General features: G+C 42.2%; 2 protein-coding genes across 2 annotated transcripts; both read left to right on the top strand.

The window, feature by feature from the left end:
- Nucleotides 1-9,651: 9,651 nt before the first annotated feature.
- On the top strand, nt 9,652-11,223 carry LOC147636061 (uncharacterized). Its single transcript, XM_086802065.1, has 2 exons — nt 9,652-9,885; nt 10,837-11,223. The coding sequence occupies exons 1-2, from the start codon at nt 9,652-9,654 to the stop codon at nt 11,221-11,223; spliced, it is 621 nt and encodes a 206-aa protein (XP_086658191.1).
- A 7,928-nt stretch (nt 11,224-19,151) lies between these two features.
- Nucleotides 19,152-19,511, top strand: LOC147636060 (uncharacterized). The gene has a single exon (XM_086802064.1). The coding sequence runs from the start codon at nt 19,152-19,154 to the stop codon at nt 19,509-19,511; it is 360 nt and encodes a 119-aa protein (XP_086658190.1).
- The last annotated feature ends 208 nt before the right edge of the window (nt 19,512-19,719 follow it).

Below are 19,719 nucleotides of genomic sequence, written 5' to 3'. Positions count from 1 at the left end.
TTTGTTATGATCTGGATAGTCGGATATTATCTGTTAATGTCTTGTGACATTCTAGTTACAACTGTTTAAAACTGTCTGAAGTCGCCTATTTATAGGGGCTTTGTAGGCGTCTTTTTAAAAGTAGTGAGTAGCAAGTACTAAGAGAAGAAGGAGAAGGCAATGTATGACTTATCTTGATCAGTCAGATATGGTATTTCAGTTTCATTCTGTTATTCTCTATCTTGTTTAGCAAATTCCTACTCAATTTGTGTTCTCTATGTTCAGTTTATGTTTAGCCTGATATGGGAATTGAAGCTAGTGTTACCTAATGGAGGTGTTTTGCTGTGTCAGTAGTATTTAGTCGTGTTGTGTTTATGGACCCTAAACAATCACAAGCAAGCAAGACACCATAAGCTTAAGAGAGATAGAGGGAAATCAAAACTCAATTGAGACAAATGGGATTGTCCCTTTTCATATTTCATAAAATGTCTTATATACATGAGCATGTCTTTTGTACCCAATTAAGGATACTTTAAACAAATCAAAGATCTATGATTTCCCAATACTCTAGTATAGGACAAAAGACCTTCTCTAAGACTCTAACATTGACAAAGCAAATCAAAGATCTATGTTTGCCCAACACTGTAGTATAGACCCTTGTCTAATAAAGACTATATCAAATATCAAGAACCAATACAAGCCCCTAAGGAGGACTCTTGGCTCCATCAAACCATTTATAGAGCAGAATAAGGTAGACTACCTGCGCTGCTCGAACGCAAAGTTGAAGTGACTCCAACTTTGTCCCTAAATCTCCACCGCGAGTATTAGTTACAAACCACACTCTGCCCACAATTCAAAGAATTGAGGACTAGTGGCTCAGTAGCCTTAGGAGTGCCAACAAGGAAAGATAATAGCCCCTAAGATAAGGACGTTCTTCCCTAGAGGACGCTCCTAGCCAACCAGGAGCTCTATAAGCACTTCAAGGAAAGATGTGACACCCCCAAAACAAGGACAATCTTCCCAAAAAGCCGGCTGAAGGGTGTCGGGCACCTTTTATTAATAAGAAATATGCCTGCCGGGATTCTTTGTTTCCCGGCGGGGCCCATCGGGAAACAAAGAATCCCGACGGGTTTACAGGAATAGTGAGTTTTGGCCGGTAAGAGATCAAGTCTTGTGAATATATGTTGTGATCACATGTTTTAGAATGTTAATAACACGTTTTGTTAACGTGATCACGAATTTGTGAACACGTTTATGAAATCCCTGATGAGGAGAAACATTTGTGAGTGAAGAGCTAACTTGTGCTGAGTGAGAACTGATAAAAAACAGAAGCAGGATGTAACACACACAAGAGAAGCAAACCCTAATCCATAATCATCAACCATAAAGAAGGAGAGAAGCCATAGTCACCATCTCTCTCACACACACAAAGGAGAACACCACATAGTGTTATGTCCACACTACAAAGTAAACCTAATGTAATGTCCACACACACAATGACCAGCTGGACACACGGTCATTTATGTCTCACACATGTTCCTACCTAATCTGCCAGCACATAGCATAGCTGGCTCACACTGACATCGAGCTTGAATCTCAACAGCCCCTCTCAAGCTCATGATGTACTGCCGATGAAGATGTAGATGAGCTTGGGATATCAACACTCTCAACACTCCCCCTCAAGCTCATCCCATGCACTCCCAACATAGTCCGGAAGTACTCAAACTTCTCCCTGCTAAGTGGCTTCGTGAAGATATCAGCCACCTGCTCATCAGTCTTCACATAGTGAAGATCAACTGTACTATCCAGCACCTTTTCTCTGACAAAGTGATAATGGACCTCTATGTGTTTGGTCCTCGCATGAAATACTGGATTCTTTGCCAACTGCATACTGCTCATGTTGTCACAATGTATGACAACTTTGCCATCAAGAGGCTCACATAAATCTGCCAAGAGACTCTTTAACCATATAGCCTCACAAGTAGCAATGGCTGCACCTCTGTACTCAGCCTCTGTACTGGATAAAGCAACTGTAGGTTGCTTTTTGCTACTCCAACTCACCACGGCACTTCCAAGTGTAAAAGCATATCCACTAGTAGACCTCCTGTCATATGCGCTACCTGCCCAATCAGCATCTGTGTAGCCATGTATGTCCAAGATTTTACCACTCTCATAGAATAAACCATAATGTGCTGTGGTCTTCACATATCTCATGATGCGTCTCACTGCATCCAAATGTGGTTTCCTGGGGCTCTGCATAAACTGGCTGACTAGCCCCACTGCATAACTCAAATCTGGGCGTGTGATAGTCATGTATATGAGACTACCAACCATCTTCCTGTACATGGAAGGATCATCCAATTCCTCGCCATAATCAGCCCGCAACTTCACATTTTGCTCCAATGGTGTACTCATAGGCTTACACCCTGTCATGCCATACTTTGCCAACATATCCAATGCATATTGGCGCTGTACTAACCAAGTACCTGCATGATCTTTCACCACTTCAATGCCAAGGAAATATCTCAACTCACCAAGATCTTTCATGTCAAATTTCCCACTTAAAGCTTTCTTGACATGCATCACATCTGCACTATGATCACCTGTAATAATCAAGTCATCCACATAGATGACTAGTAAAACAATCCCATGCTGTGTCTTCTTCACATACAGTGAAGAATCTGCTGTAGAAGTCTGAAAACCAAGTGAGATAAGATATCTGCTCATCTTATCACTCCAAGCACGTGGTGCTTGCTTCAGACCATACAATGCCTTTTTCAACCTGCATACGTGAGTGGGATATCTAGGGTGTACATACCCTTCTGGCTGTGCCATGTATACTTCCTCTTGTAAATCTCCATTCAGAAATGCATTCTTAACATCCATCTGATGCATTTCCTAGCCATTAGCTGCAGCCATAGCAATGACTGCTCTCACTGTGCCCATCTTAGCCACTGGGCTAAACGTCTCATCATAATCCAATCCATGGGTCTGTGCATAACCCTTTGCTACCAATCTTGCCTTATGTCTTTCAATAGAACCATCAGATTTGCACTTCACTTTGTAAACCCATTTACATCCAATAACATTCTTATCCTTTGGTAGAGCAACCAAGTCCCATGTATCATTATGGACCAATGCGTCCATCTCCACATCCATTGCTTTCTGCCATACATGCTCTCCAATAGCCTCTGTATAGCATGTAGGTTCCACATGCTTTACCATAGATGTCATGTATGCATAATGCATAGCAAAATCTCTATATGTCAATCTTTCCACTGGATATCTGACTCTCTGGGATCTCCGCAATGCATGCGGGTCACTCTGTACACCTGTAACACGAGCATGTGGTGGCACATATCTGTCCTGCCTAACACCAGGTGTGCGTACAACAGGTATCCCGAGCTCCTCATCCAAACTCTCAGAACTAGAGGACTCATAACCTGTGATCCCAATTCCTTCGACTTTCTTCTTGCCTTTATCCATAGCACTACTCCCAGTGCTCACACTCTCATGTCTCAGACGTCCTGACCATGGACGTACACTGCTACTACTCTCAGCTTCTGCTGGCCCAGACATAGTAGTAGAACTAGAACTTGCTTGTGATGGCAAGTTCACAGGCACATTCGCCTCAAGTGTGTCAATGACTCCCTCATCTTTGGCTTTATACCAACTAGCAAGCTCATCGAATACAACATCTCGTGAGATGACTACTTGTCTAGTTTGAGGGTTATAGCATTTGTAAGCTTTGCGATCCTGTGCATATCCAACAAATACACATTTCTCTGCCTTAGGATCCAATTTCCGTCTTCTTTCATCAGGCACATGAACATAAGCTACACATCCAAAGACTTTAAGATGTCCAATGTCTGGCCTATAACCTGTGAGCCGCATCTCTGGCGTGCTTCCATGAATGGCTGCTGTAGGTGTTTTGTTCAATATATAAACTGCAGTAGCACATGCTTCTGCCCAATAGTAATCTGGCATGCTCTTTTCATTAAGCATCGCCCTTGCCACTTCACATATAACTCTATTCTTCCTCTCAGCCACACCATTCTGCTGAGGTGTATACCTGCATGTCAATTGTCTCCTTATTCCATGCTTCCTCAAGAAATGCTCAAAGGCCTTTGAGGTGTATTCACCACCTCCATCTGTCCTCAGACATTTAATCCAACAGCCATACTGCTTTTCTGCAAAAGCTTTGAAATCCATGAATTTTTCCAATACTTCACTCTTCTCCCTGAGAAAGTATATCCATGTCATCCTGCTAAAGTCATCAATGAATGTAACATAGTATAAACTGCCTTTGATAGATGGGTTTTGTGCTGGGCCCCATACATCACTGTGCACTATTTCAAGTGGTCTATTACTCATGTTTCCTTCTCTAGGAAACCTCAACCTTGCGTGCTTTCCAAACTGACAGGCTTCACAAACATGCATATGACCATCATATTTGAATCGAGGCAATCCACTGACAATGCCCCTTGTTTGCATGTTCTTTAATCTCTGTATATTGACATGTCCAATCCTCTTGTGCCACATGTCAATGTCCTGCACAATCCCATTGCTCTTTGAAAACATGGCTGAGCTCAATTCTGGTATGCCTGCATCCAATTTGAACAACCTTCCTTCCTTCTTGCCCTTGGCAACCAATCTACAGCCATGCTTAAAATCTTCCACAAAACAGCCTTTCTCATTGAATCGGACTTGTAATCCCTGCTCAACCATTTGGCCTACAGATGCCAAACTCTTTGTAACGGATGGTACATATAACACTTCTGACATATTTTTCACATTTCCATCATGCATCTTCAAAGGCACACTGCCAACATGTGTTATAAGATGCTGAGTATCATCTCCTGTGACCACATAACCATTTGTATCCAATGGTTGCATCTTCTCAAACCACTCACCATGACATGTCATGTGGTTTGAGGCACCTGAATCCATATACCATGACTCATCTCGAGCATTCTGAGAATCCATTGTCCCCATAACATGCTTCATTGCAAAAAGATGGTTTGAACTCCCATCATTGTTACTGGTAGATGCATAATTTCCATGTTGTGGTCTTCCATTCCTCGCATCATTCTGCTTTTTGTAGCAATCTTTTGCCAAATGTCCAAGTTTGCCACAATAGTAACATTCAATCCCATTCAAATTTTGTTGAGGACCTTGCCATCGTCCTCTACCACGAGCACCTGTTCCAAATCTCCCCCTATGGGATTGAAATCCACGACCTCCACGGGATCCAAATGATGACTGTGAATTCTGAAAATTCTGATTTGATTGTGGTTGAGTAGACCTGTCATTCCAACCACGTCCTCCACGGCCTCGAGGGGTAAATCTCCCCCTGCCTCGAAAGCCTCTAGATGAGTAAAAAGCCTGATTTCTTGCATGTTCATCATTGCTTGACGAGGATGCACCACCTGTAACACTCAGACCACCAAGGCCAAGCTTCAATTCTTCCACAATGAGCAATGACACAAGCTCATTAAAGTCTGGCATTCCTCCCAATCTTACTGAGATGGAAGTGTCAAAGGATTTGTACTCTTTGCCTAAACCACGCAACGTGAGTGCAACCAAATCATCATCATCCATTGGGGCATGGATTGATGACAAGGAATCAGCATAACCCTTGATTTCCTGAACATACTCATGTATACTCCGATTCCTTCGTGTTACACTGTGAATCTGTTGCTTTAGTTGTATCTTCCTGGCACCAGTGTCTGTCTCATACATTCTGCACAAGATACCCCATGCTTCTTTCGGTGTATCTGCATCTTGGATGTGAATAAGCAAGGCATCTGTTACACATATTGAAAAATAATGCAACACCTTCGAGGACCGCTCTACCCATTGCTTGTGAGCCAGTAACTGAGCATTATTTGGTTGAGGAGGTAGGTATGGCTCCGGGTCTTCCTCCGAGACAAGACTCCACAACCCTTTGCCTTTCAAAAAACTCTTCATTCGAAACTTCCATACTTGAAAGTTAGTGCGATCAAGCTTCTCTCCAACAATCTGTATCGGACCATCTCCCATTGTTACAAAAAAATAGAGTAGATGTACCCTTTCGATCACAATGTACGAAGTACCTGTAATGCTCCAAATCTCTTCAAATCACATCAAATGCTTGAAAATTGTGTGCATTAACATCCCACAATGGTTCACCAACAATGTACACTCGATCAAAGTTGAAATCAAATGAAACTCCTTCACAAAAAATTTTCTGGTTTTTTTCTCGCCAGTAAATTCTCGCCAGTAACCAGTCAAGATTATGCTCTAAATCCTTCAAATCTTGTCCAAATGCAATGATTCAACTTGCATTAGCTTCCCAACACATTGCTCCAACATATCCTAGAAGGGTTTGATCCAATTCTTCAAGGGGAATGAGAACCACCAAGTTTTGTAACCTCTGGTTTGAATTTTTCTGCACCTGTCAGGTACCACCTCTCACTAAAATTGCTCTATCTCCTTCAAATCTTCTCCAAATCCAAAACTTTTTGATTCAAAAGTTTAGCAACTAATAGGACTCTACTTGTACCAGAGGAATTTGGCCAATTTGATATAGGCAAAGATTAATGCCTTGATTAAAAATGCTCTGTTTCTGGACAGAATTTCTGCAAACCTGCACACCTCTGATAAATCACTTCAATGAGCTCCAAATACATGAAATGAGCTGCAACCAAGCATCACAAGGCCTTAGCAATGTATTTGCTAAACTCTCCAAGCTTTAAAGCATTCAATTTGGTGTCCAAATGAGTGAATTAGGATGTAATCTTATCAAACTCTTCAGAAATCTGCATAGAAAAGCGCCGCCTGCTGTTGTGGGCTGTAGAGAGAGGGGAAATCAAAATTGAATAGATAGGCCTCTTAGCAATGACCTAATCTACCTTGGGTATGAAGGGTTTAGCTCAATTTTGCCTCTAGCTCCTGCAATTGATCCTCCACGGGGGGTATGTCCACTGGTTTTGTGAAAAACCGAAACTTTTACATAAATCCACTTTCTCTTGATTTTAATCAAATCTGTATGCATCAATCTGCTTCAAGATTCTGTATGTTGCTTGTGCCCACTTTGCTTATACATTTGCAAGCCCAAATACATGTGCCTTTGTGTATACATTTGCCAAGAGTATACATTCACTTCAAGCTTTCCATGAAAGCTTAGAGAAAAAACCAGAATTTTTCCTTTGCTTTATGCCCTTCAATCTTCACTTAACTTGCTCTTTGGTACCTGCAATCCGCAGAGGGGGTCTTGCTACACTCACCAATGGTCCTTAGCTCTCAGATCTGATGCCGGTGTGTGCTCCACAGCTTTTCCTTTGCTCCAAGCTCCAATGGCTTCCTTCACAGCTTTTTCATCTTCTTCCCTCTTCTCTCACTCACTCTCACAACACAGCTAATGAGCTCTTGGCTCTGATACCATGATAAAAAACAGAAGCAGGATGTAACACACACAAGAGAAGCAAACCCTAATCCATAATCATCAACCATAAAGAAGGAGAGAAGCCATAGTCACCATCTCTCTCACACACACAAAGGAGAACACCACATAGTGTTATGTCCACACTACAAAGTAAACCTAATGTAATGTCCACACACACAATGACCAGCTGGACACGCGGTCATTTATGTCTCACACATGTTCCTACCTAATCTGCCAGCACATAGCATAGCTGGCTCACACTGACATCGAGCTTGAATCTCAACAAGAACTGTGTTAGATAGCTTGTGTTTGAATCAGGGGGTTTTAACAAAGGCAGTTTGATCAGTTGTGTCAGGATTAGTCAATTGAGGTTGGCGAAATATTGGTCTGGTTCTATTTAACACTTATGAGGTATGGGCTAACAATTAGAACCAACCAAAGGGTTTTCTGAAAGGATTGGGCATTGTTTGTAGTCTAGGTGCTACCTAAGGACTGTTACAGATCAGAAGGGAGATAGTATGGATCAGTTGATGCCCAATAGGGGTCATTGTGGGTGTTCAGGTGTGTTTTTAGTCTCTCTATATTGAAGATGAAATTTTTTAGTTAGGTCTAATTGTCAACTGTCAGCAATCATACATAATTGAAGGAGAAGGTATCCCTGAGTTAGAAGACCATCAGTAGTAAGATAAATCTTGGTGGAGTTTGAGTGTCTTGAGGGCTTAAGTGGGTTAGTGGACATAGAGGAAGAAATTATGCTCACGCTAAGACAGCTAGGTCAGAAGACAAAAAATGGTATGTTGGAGTCAGTGGGGGTCTTTGGTGTGGTATATCTTTGAGATTGAAGAAGCTTGAGAGTGAGGGAAGGTCAAAGGACATGTGAGTTAAGAATCCTACTTTAGTTGAGATAGTTGGGTCAATCAAGACTATTTCGAACAACTCGACCAATTCAATCATAAGGGTGTTAGCAAAAGGAAGGTAGTTGTGTGTGAGGGAAGGAGTGCAAGAAAGTCCTGGGGACATGAGTATAAGGTTAGATGATGCTGGAGGACACATTTTGGAAGGAAGTGAGTGTCAACATTTGGAAGCATGTATTCTGTCAACATCTAGTCTTTGTCTGTGGTGATAAGAGTACTAGTGGTTAGTTAGTGGTTAACTGAGATTGGTTGAAGGGTTATAAGGAAAGATCAAGGCCATTGGAGATCAGAGCTAGCCTGGGAGGATGTTGAAAAGAGGCAGTTATATAGTTTGAGGAGTTTCAAGTGTGCTCAAGTGTCTACTTGTGTCCAACTGAAGACTGGAGGACATCAATCGGGTATGCTAGTGCCTTGATTTGGTGTTTTCTACTAGTGTTATGGTGCTGGTGGTAGTTTCCTCCTCACAATGGTGTGTTTCGGATGGGCTATAGAGGCAGGTCTCCTGAACACATCAATGCACACACCCAAGTAGCAAAGGGTCCTAAGTATAGCCTATTGGCACAAGGAATTTCACCCTACACTACAAGGGATCAGGCTCATACCCGCGCTCCTAGCCGCTAAAAATGACTTGTGGAAAAAAGTAGCGGGCCCATGTATCAGCGCGTGTATCATCGCGGCCAGAGACATGCGTGTAAAAGCGCGTGTATATTGCTGCTCAGACGCGCTCATACACAGGTGTATACACGCGTTTTGTTCAGTTCAGATGCATTTAGACGCGTTGATACATGCGACTATACACGCGTTGTCGTGCCATGGCACGTCTATGGTGTGAAACCATGCATATGAGGCCATTAAATGCAAATCTAGATGCATGGGATTAAGTGCCATGACTTGAGTCATTATATGATGCCTAAGTACATATGTTCATATTGTAAATGAGGTCCAATAAGACGAGCTAAGACTGAGCCAGGTCTCAAAGCCTCTGTACATAAGTGTGGTGTAAATTATGGAGTTTTATGCTTATGGTAGACCTTGTAGTAGGGAACACCCTTCTCAACATGTATGGAAATATGAGAGTATGTATGATGTAAGGATTGGCTTTGAAAGAATGCCCTTTTGAGATATCGTGTCTTGGAATGCCATGATTTCTGTGCTTGCTCAGAATCGATATAATCAGTATGCTTTGGATTTTTTTTTTCAACTGATGCTACTAGAAGGTTTGGTGCCAGAAGATTTCAAGTCAGGAAGGAGTTCAAACTTAGTACTTCTACTAGTTGTTGCATTTGCTGCTCGCCTTTTCCATCTCACACACCCTCTCTCTCTCTCACAGATATGGCTTCGCAAAAGGGTTCAACTACTGTTGCCGATGCTATAAAAGACATTGAGCTAGAAATGGTGCAAGGTGCTTCAGAAGCTAAGTTTGTGAAAGTGGGCTCTTTTTGGGAGAATCAGACCGCTGTTATCCACATTTTTCAGAGATTTGGGTGCAAGCTATGCAGAGCTAATGCCTTGGAGCTGCAGAAGATTCTCCCCACTTTGGAGGTAAACAATGTGCGGGTTGTGGCCATCGGGGGGCTGTTGCAAGATCAGGGTGTCCAGTTTTGTCCAGTTTATGCTGGACTGGGACAATTCTTGGACAACAACTTTGGGGGAGAAAGGTACTTCAAACGAGATCAAGAAACTAATAGAAAATACACATACACTCAAATTTAACCCCAATATAACTTAAATTAGTATAAATTAGTCCAATTTATCAAAATTAACCAAAAATATGATAAAATAATTAAAAAATGATCTTTCCATACTTAGAGTGATCTAATTTTTTTTCCATAGATGCACCAATGCAAGTACACTAGTCCCTATAGTTTTTAGATGATTTACATCAAAAATGTAATTTTACTAATTAGATTATTAGTATTTGCAGGCCTTCTGATAGCCTGGAAGAATTTTAGAAAAGAGATCATTAAAAATCAAACCATTGGATTTGCAATTTTGACTAACCACCACATTCTACCAATGTCTCACTATCTACTACTCTTTTGATCTACAAGATTATGCATTTTTAAGTGGTAGTTATTGTGGGTGCAAAGAGTGGCATATATTATAACACTGTAAAGACCTTGAAATATTTAAAGAAAATAGACAAATAGCTTAAAAATTTCTCAAAAAATCAAGTTAAGCTCTATATTATGTGAAGATATAAGATGCAAAGTGGAAATCTCATATGAGTTTATATGTGAAAGATATTAGCATTTTATGGAACCAGCCCAAATTTGGGACATGGTGTATACATTGAGCTTGTACCTAAGGAAATGAGAACTTTTAACTATCTAATGCTTAATTAGATTATGCAACTATATTCCCAACTTTACATGTGACGTTCCAACAAAATAACTTGAAAGGAAATTCCTTCGTTAGCTAGGAGAGATTGGCCACTAAAGGTAAATAAATGCCTGTTTTTTACTATTTACAAGGTGCCTGAGTGGACAAAACTGGGCACCCTGATCCTGCAACCACCCCGGGATTGAAAAGCTTGGCCTTGAGGAGTTTCAACAAGGTGGCTATTGGGATAGAGAGCTTTACATCGATAATGCGAAGAAGATACATCAGGCATTGAGCATTAAGTCAAAGGGAATTCTAAGTGTGGCTAAGATGCTTTACGATATCTGTGATGCTATCAAGAAAGCCAAGGCTAAGGCCTCTCATGGGCGCCTTACATTGCTACGATTGGTTCGATGCCATGGCCATCTCAGCCGAAGTAGGGGCAGAAAAGCCCACCCAGCTATCTTCTCGGCGGCTTGTGAGCTCTTGGGGGTGCATGAGGAGGAGGCTGTGCATGTTGGAGATGATCGTCGGAATGACATATGGGAAGCAAGGGATGCTGGTTGTGATGCATGGCTATGAGGTGAAGATGTCACTTCCTTCCAGCAGCTGGACACGAACACGCAAGGTGGCGGCTTGCGTGGCAAAGGTATAAAGGATTGGGAATATCCGATTAATAAGCTAAAAAAAGGAGGCGCAGTGTATTCGAATCAAGGGAAACTCAAAATTATAGCTGCAAAAGGGAAGGAAGCCCGATTCTGTGGTGGGAAAGAAACGGCGGGGGGGGAAAAATGAGAAACGTAGAGATGAGGGGAGATAGGCAGAAACGAGGGGGGAGAAAAACCAGAGTTTGGATTATTGCAGAATACCTTGTTTTGTGAAGTCAACTTCTGTTCAAGCCTTGTAGGAGTTCAAATTACAGAGGAAATTAAGCTGCATCTAGTGATACGCTTCCTGAAACTTTCGAAAAATGAAGGGGACTGCTGCCGAATTCATGTGAAGGACGACTGGCTGGACTCTCTGGTGATATGGCCCTTGTGAGTAGAGAGGTGGTGGTCTACGTGAGTGGAGCGATGGTGGTCATCTACAAGCGCATACCAAAAGCGTGGTGAGATACCAGTGGTTGACCGGTCAAGAAGGAAACAGAGGCTGCGCGGTTGTGGTTTTTTGTGTGAGCGAAGCGCCGAGGCGGGAGAATTCTGCAGCCCACGTACAGTTTTCGCCATCTTTTTTTTCTTCATGGAAGGGCAAGGTTTTGGAGCCAAATGCCAAACTAGACCTTGAGTAAGGTTTCTTTAATGTTTGGATAAGTTTATGATGCTTATTTTGGACTAATCTCCTTGCTCAAAGGATCCACATTCAAGCTGAAATTTCTGTCACAAGCATCCACGTTTTTCTTCAACAAGAGATATTCTTCAACAATTTTCAAGCCATCAAGCCATGGGATAATGTTATTTGTTGTGATGGTTTTGGAAATCATATGACGATGTATATATATGCCATATGCTATCTTTTGCTTTGTGATTTGCTGGAATCTGTAAGGCAGTTATTCATGAAATCAAGAGATACCTTGAAATGATGGAGTTGGGAATATATGAAAAATGTGATGTGAATGGTCACATGTATATGAAAAACATTTGTAGATTGTGTTATGCCTACATGTGATTGGTTTGAGGCATTTGGAAAAAGAGTCAGAAGATCTATGCTTGATCTGGCCATGCTCTTGACACACAATTTATGTGCAATCATCAAGCTGAATGTGGGGATAAATTGAAGTGAATTGGCACAAGTACATGTCAACAACAATGGTGATGTCTTATGCTCCTTGAAGAGTTATATGTTTTGTTTCCTTGCTGGGATTTCGAAAGCTACTCTCACAGCCAGAAGTCTGGCACTTTCCCAACGATACCGCCCACGTCACGACAGCTTTTGGTGAACCCGACATGAAACTGCTGGGGTGAGAGTGTCGTGAAATACACAGGGAAGCTATGGCTGAGAATCCTGAGGGTCAGGGGGTTCATTTTGACCCCGGAGTTATGCAAATGTTTCAGATGTTTACTATGTATATGCAATAGCAGCAAGCTGCTGAGAGGGGACAAATTTCCACGACCAAAGCAGTGCAGTCAATTGTGAAAAAGGTGGATCAATTTGATGGTAAGGACATCACAAAGTACCTGTGCAATTACACAAAGGAAATGGAGCTAAACAGGGTGACTGAGGAGGATATGGTTCGAAGCTTTGAGCTGGTATGTGTTCCTGAAATAAGAGAGCGCATAAGAGGATTACAGGCAGCACATGGTGGCAGAAATTGGGAGGAGTTCAAGCTTGCTTTAAAGGATGAATATTTCATGGAGGATTCCGAGCGGGTGACCAAACGAACTTTCTTGGAATGGGTCACAAAACCCAAAATGGGAATTTCTGCCACAGAGTTGCTAAGAGAGTTCGAGAAGCACTATGCCCAGCTGTCAAGGATTGAGCGCACAACTTTGGACAGGGAAAAAACAGAGCTCTTCTTACAAGCAGCTGGGAAAGATCTCCAAGAAAAACTGGAAATTCTCCTTGAGGATAAGGATACAGAGCAGGGACTAAAGAGTGATTGGAATGATGTCGAGGATGCGGTCACCATGTTAGCAAAGCGGCAGCGAAGGAGGGATAAAATGGTGATGAGCTCGGCAACTCCTATAACTGCTGTTAACCCTGAGAACCTACCAAAACCAGCTGCTATAATCCCAAAGGTAGAAGGGCCGATGGATGAGCTTATTAAGGGCATGCGAGACCTAAAATTGAAGATGTCCAGGATTGAGGAAAAAGGGCTACCATTAGGGCAGGCTTCTATGTAAAGGCCTCAAAGCAAAGAAGGGTTTACATTCAGATGTATATGGTGTGATGACCCAGAACATGCAAAGAAAGACTGTGCTAGCTATAAAGAAGCCCTCAGAAATCAACTTGTGTTTTTCAAAGATGGGAAAATCCACCTTACTGAGACTGGTCTTCCATTAAGCACAAACTTTGGAAAAGGAGGGATGAAAAAGCTGGTTGAAGACATGGTTGCTGGACATGCCATCTCTATGGTTGAGGCAGCGACCTATGGGATAAAGGTTGGTCAATCAAAGCAGGAATCTGAGAATGATGAAGATTATGAGAATGAAGATTTTTGGCCATCAACAATGGAACTAATTGCGTCAAAGAAGGTGTCTAAGCAGGCTTTGCATGAGGCAGGTGACTGTATACGTCTTGAGACTCGCTTGGAAGAGCATGTGGATTCTTTATCTGTTCATGCCTACATTGCAAAATGCCAGAATAATGAGGCACAGGTAGAGGAAAAGAGTAAGAGGGAAAATGAGGAAGGAGGGCCATCAAAAAGGGTTACTCGTGGTAGTGAAAAGAAGGATCCTGGGCCATCACATATGCCTTCACCGCATAGCACACCTCCACAGGAAGTATCAATGGAAGAAGTGCCAGTAAAAATGAAGCATGAGAAGGAGAAGGGTAAAGGGAAAAGTCCACTCTACAAGCTTCAATCTGATATTGAAGCTGCAACAGACCTCAAAAAGGTGCTTGAAGAGAGGATTCTAAACAGTAGGGTGGAATTTACACTAGGGGAAGTCTTGGGGATTGCAAAGAAAGAATTCCATGATGAGATAATTGATATTATACGAAGGAAAAGGCAGTCCATAATTGAATCTATTCCATCACAAGGGGAGACAAGCACTTCCAAGACTCATGGAGTACAGGTACAACAAAAGGAAGAGAGAGAGAATGTGGTGGAATGTAATCACTCTGCTGAAGGGGCACAACAAGTGCGCTTTGTGGAAGAGGATGATGAAAAAGAAGTTCTTACAAAGAGTCATTACTCCAGGAGCCATTGGGCAAGGGCCACCACTGAAACCCTTGTCAAGATAGGTGACTTGGAAGAGCCGTATGTCGCTCTAATCGACCATGGGTCTGAAATAAATCTTATGGCTAAAAATCTCTACAACAAATGTAAGTGGCCAATGGATGTAGATCATGGGTGGATGATTAAAGCAGCTAATAACTCATTTGGAGAGCTCTATGCAGCATGTCCAAATGTAAGGGTAACTATAGGGGATGTGAAAGATGATCAGAACTTCTTTGTTCAGGAGATGTCATCGTATCCCCTCATCCTTGGGCAACCCTACATTACAGCTGTGAGGATGGAAACAAAGGTTTTGGATGATGGCTCGGCATATGCAAGAATAAGGAGTAAAGATGGTAAGAAAACTGTTCAGTTCTTGACAGTTTGCATTAACCATGAAAGGAACCGTGAGTCTCTTCGAGCACAGTCACTCCCAAAGATAAACAGAGAATTCATGAACTACAGGGAGATGAGGGATTTTGGCCAGGTGCCATTGTAAAGCGGGATTCCAATGCTACAAGGGAAAATGAGTTCCCGCAGGACTCAATCAATGTAAATAACTTTTAAGCAAATTTTCAGGGATTTTCTAGCTATGGGTCACTAGTCTTTGTAAAAAGCAAGGATTTGAAGCGTGACATGCGTCGACATGTACAAAATGAACAAAAAAGTCTTGAGCAGTGTGGTCTTTTGGAGAAGAATGAGTTTATTTCAGGGGTGCTTGATGAGGTGTCATTTGTGGATACTATGGATGTGATTTTTGCTATGGAAAGAACATGCTTACAGGGTGGAAATGACATGATAGAGGTGTCATCTGTGGGGATGTATGATATAATCCGGGAATTTGAGGGGATGAAATGTAAAAACATGAATTGTGAGATGGATGCTCATGTTGATACAAAGTACAAAACGGTTGCAAAGAAGGTGAAACCAGTTGCCTTGCCCTTGCCACCAGGAAGCAAGGAGAAAATAGATGAAGCCTCTATGCAACCGAATCTTAGAGATCCGAAGAAAATTGGGCATAAGTTTACACAGGAAACCCTAAAAGAGCTGAAGATTGGTGAAAAGGATTTTCTGTTGTCAGTTGAAAGGGAATGCTTTGAGGAGATGCTTGTAAAACATGGGAAAGCCTTTGCTTCTCAGCCGCATGAGATAGGCTGTGTTGATCCAAGTGTAACAGCGCCAATGGTGATCTGCACTGTTCCACATGTGCCCTGGAACCTGCGGCGGCGGCCGATTCCAGTACCAAAGGCTCTCTTGCCAAAGCTGATGGAATTACTAAAAGAAAAGATCAGGATGGGAATTTTGGAGCCATCATGCGCTCCATACTCCAACAGATGGTTTACCGTGCCAAAGAAAAATGGAACATTGCGCTTCATTTAAGACATGCAGCCTATAAACAAGGTCACAATCAGGAATGTGGGAGCAGGTTCGATTGTGGACGAGTTTGCAGAAGCATTTGCAGGGAAAGCTATATACTCTATGGGTGATCTGTATTCGAGATATGATCAGTTCCAGCTGGATATGCAAAGCAGGGACTTGACCACAATGAAAACTCCTTTGGGATTGGTAAGGATGTGCACCTTACCATAGGGAGCCACCAACTCAGTGGCGCACATGATGAATGGAATGAATAAAGTCTTGCGAGACTTCATACCACAAATAACTATGCCTTTTCTGGATGATGTGCCAATAAAAGGCTATGATGAGAAAGATAAAGATGGGGATTTGGATTCGAAGGGGTGCCGCAAGTTTGTGGCGAATCATATAGAAGATTGTGATATGATTCTATCCAGGCTTGAAGAGGTGAATCTTACTTTATCTGGATTGAAATCAGTGTTTCGGGTTGGTGAAGTGCTAATAGTGGGGCATCTTTGTAGTACTAGTGGACGCTGACCTTGTCCAGCCAAGATAGATGCAATACAAAGAATGAAAGAGATATGCATTAATGTTACAGAGCTAAGGAGATTTCTTGGTGCATGTGTCTTTTATGTTATATGGATACCACATTATGCACATGTAGCAGATCCTCTTTATCAACTTTTGAGGAAAAATCAAAAATTTTTGTGGAGTGCAGTACATATTAAAGCTATGCGGAAGCTGAAATATCTGCTCCAATCATCACCTACTCTAAGGAAGGCAGATTATGAGTGTGGCAGGCCTGTAATTGTTACAGTAGATACTGGTCCTCCTGGGATAGGATGGGTAGTAGGACAAGATGATGAGGATGATCACAGGTATGTAATCAGATTTGGAGCAAAGGTATTAAGCATTCGTCAGCAAAAATATCCGCAGATCAAGAGGGAGTTATGGGGAATAGTCACTGCTCTAAAATGTGAAAAAGAATATCTTATTGGGGCATCTGTACTTGTGGAAACTGACTGCTTGCCACTCCTTGGGATGATTGCAAGCTGTACCACTCCAGATATCGCTATGCTTAGGTGGATTGCCTATATCAAGTCACTAAATCCTAAGTTTGAGCATATTGTAGGAAAAGATAACCCAGTTGCAGATATGTTATCAAGAGCCACGTATGAAGATGAAGAAGGGATGATTAGTGACACTGATGATGTAGGTACAAAATTCTATACTACTGCATATGCAAAAGGGGACCATACTTGCTTATCAAATGCACTTGAGTCTTTTACTGAGGAAATGTATGAAGGAGATTGGTTGCTTATTGGTCAATACTTGAGTACTTTGACAAGACATGAAAATTGGTCTGACTCAGAATTTAAGAGGATCCGCAGAAAAGCATATGGGTATTTTCTAAAGGATGGGTACTTGTGGAAGGATCCTAAGCAGAGGAATGCTATGCCACAGAGAGTCATATGTGATAAAGAGACTCAAGGGAAGCTCGTGAAAGAATTCCATGAGAGTCTCTGGGCTAGACATCGAAGTGTGTGGGCCACCTTTACCAAAATAAAGGAAAGATATTGGTGGAAAGGAATGTACAAGGATGTATCCCAATATGTGGAAACATGCATGGTATGTCAAATGTACTCGAATGTGCGACATCGTGATGGCCTGCAACCAACCTACCCACCTGCCATGCACTACAAATGGGTAGTGGATCTAGTTACAATGCCTTTGGGAATTTGGCAGATGTGGTACATACTTGCAAGAGAAGATTTGACAAATCAGGTGGAAGGGCGTGCTCTTTGAACAAAGAGTACGGAAACAGTATGCAAATTTCTCTTGGAAGATGTGATTTGCCGGTATGGTTGTGTTGGAAAAATAACAGCTGATAGGGGTGAGCTAGATGTTGAAGAAGCAAGGGAATTCTTCTCTAGAATTGGCATCAAACTGGCCCTAACATGTGCTTACAACCCTGAGGGCAATGGTAAAAGTGAGCGAGGACATCCTCCAATCATTAAAGCTTTGGCTAAGGCATGCAGAGAAAGAATGCGAGAGTGGCCAAGGCTGCTACCATATGCTTTGTGGGCTGACCGTACAACTCATAGCTCAGTGACAGGATACATGCCTGCAGAATTAATGTATGGTCAGAAGCCAGTAATGCCAGTTGAAGTAGTTCCAACTTGGAATGTATTACCCTGGGTGGAAGGATTGAACAGGGAAGACCTCCTTGCATTGCGAATAAGGCGGCTGGAGAGGAGGCCTTAAGATGTAGAGCTTGCTAAAGCTCGTTTGAAAGATACAAGATTGAAAAATAAAGAAAGATTTGATAGAAGACACAGACTCCGGCCAAAACCTATTGAAGAAGGTGATTGGGTCCTAATGTATGATAGTAGCCTTGACAACCAGTTCACTGTTCAAAGAAAGTTTGCAAAAAGATGGTTTGGCCCTTACATTGTCAAGCATGTGCATGGAAATGCCACGTATACCCTGTGTGAGCTTGATGGAACAGAGATAAAGAATCTTGTAGCAGGCAAAAGGATCAAGATGTTTAAAAGAAGGCATGACAGTGATCCTTTTGATTCACAGGAGACTCAAGATGAAAGGCTTGACAGTGATAGTATCGATATGGTTGAAGAGGAAGAGGATGATCTCCCTGATAATGTAGAAGGTGATGATGACATCCAAATATATGTGGATCTTGATGATGGTTTGGCACATACCAGAGGATGTGCAGGTTTAGAGGGGGTGGATGTCGTGCCATGGCACGTCGATGGTGTGAAACCATGCATATGAGGCCATTAAATGCAAATCCAGATGCATGGGATTAAGTGCCATGACTTGAGTCATTATATGATGCCTAAGTACATATGTTCATATTGTAAATGAGGTTCAATAAGACGAGCTAAGACTGAGCCAGGTCTCAAAGCCTCTGTACATAAGTGTGGTGTAAATTATAGAGTTTTATGCTTATGGTAGACCTTGTAGTAGGGAACACCCTTCTCAACATGTATGGAAATATGAGAGTATGTATGATGTAAGGATTGGCTTTGAAAGAATGCCCTTTTGAGATATTGTGTCTTGGAATGCCATGATTTCTGTGCTTGCTCAGAATCGATATAATCAGTATGCTTTGGATTTTTTTTCAACTGATGCTACTAGAAGGTTTGGTGCCAGAAGATTTCAAGTCAGGAAGGAGTTCAAACTTAGTACTTTTACTAGTTGCTGCATTTGCTGCTCGCCTTTTCCATCTCACACACCCTCTCTCTCTCTCACAGATATGGCTTCGCAAAAGGGTTCAACTACTGTTGCCGATGCTATAAAAGACATTGAGCTAGAAATGGTGCAGGGTGCTTCAGAAGCTAAGTTTGTGAAAGTGGGCTCTTTTTGGGAGAATCAGACCGCTGTTATCCACATTTTTCAGAGATTTGGGTGCAAGCTATGCACAGCTAATGCCTTGGAGCTGCAGAAGATTCTCCCCACTTTGGAGGCAAACAATGTGCGGGTTGTGGCCGTCGGGATTGCAAAGCTTGGCCTTGAGGAGTTTCAACAAGGTGGCTATTGGGATAGAGAGCTTTACATCGGGCGGGAAAGAAACGGGGGGGGGGGAAATGAGAAACGCAGAGATGAGGGGAGATAGGCAGAAACGAGGGGGAAGAAAAACCAGAGTTTGGATTATTGCAGAATACCTTGTTTTTTGAAGTCAACTTCTGTTCAAGCCTTGTAGGAGTTCGAATTACAGAGGAAATTAAGCTGCATCTAGTGATACGCTTCTTGAAACTTTCGAAAAATAAAGGGGACTGCTGCCGAATTCATGTGAAGGACGACTGGCTGGACTCTCTGGTGAT

This window comes from Cibotium barometz, chromosome 8 (assembly GCF_041138505.1).
Source record: "Cibotium barometz isolate CiBa-2024 chromosome 8, ASM4113850v1, whole genome shotgun sequence".
NCBI classification, from domain to species: Eukaryota; Viridiplantae; Streptophyta; class Polypodiopsida; order Cyatheales; family Cibotiaceae; genus Cibotium; species Cibotium barometz.
Note: the sequence above shows the minus strand (reverse complement) of the source record. Positions and strands in the feature narration are given on the sequence as shown.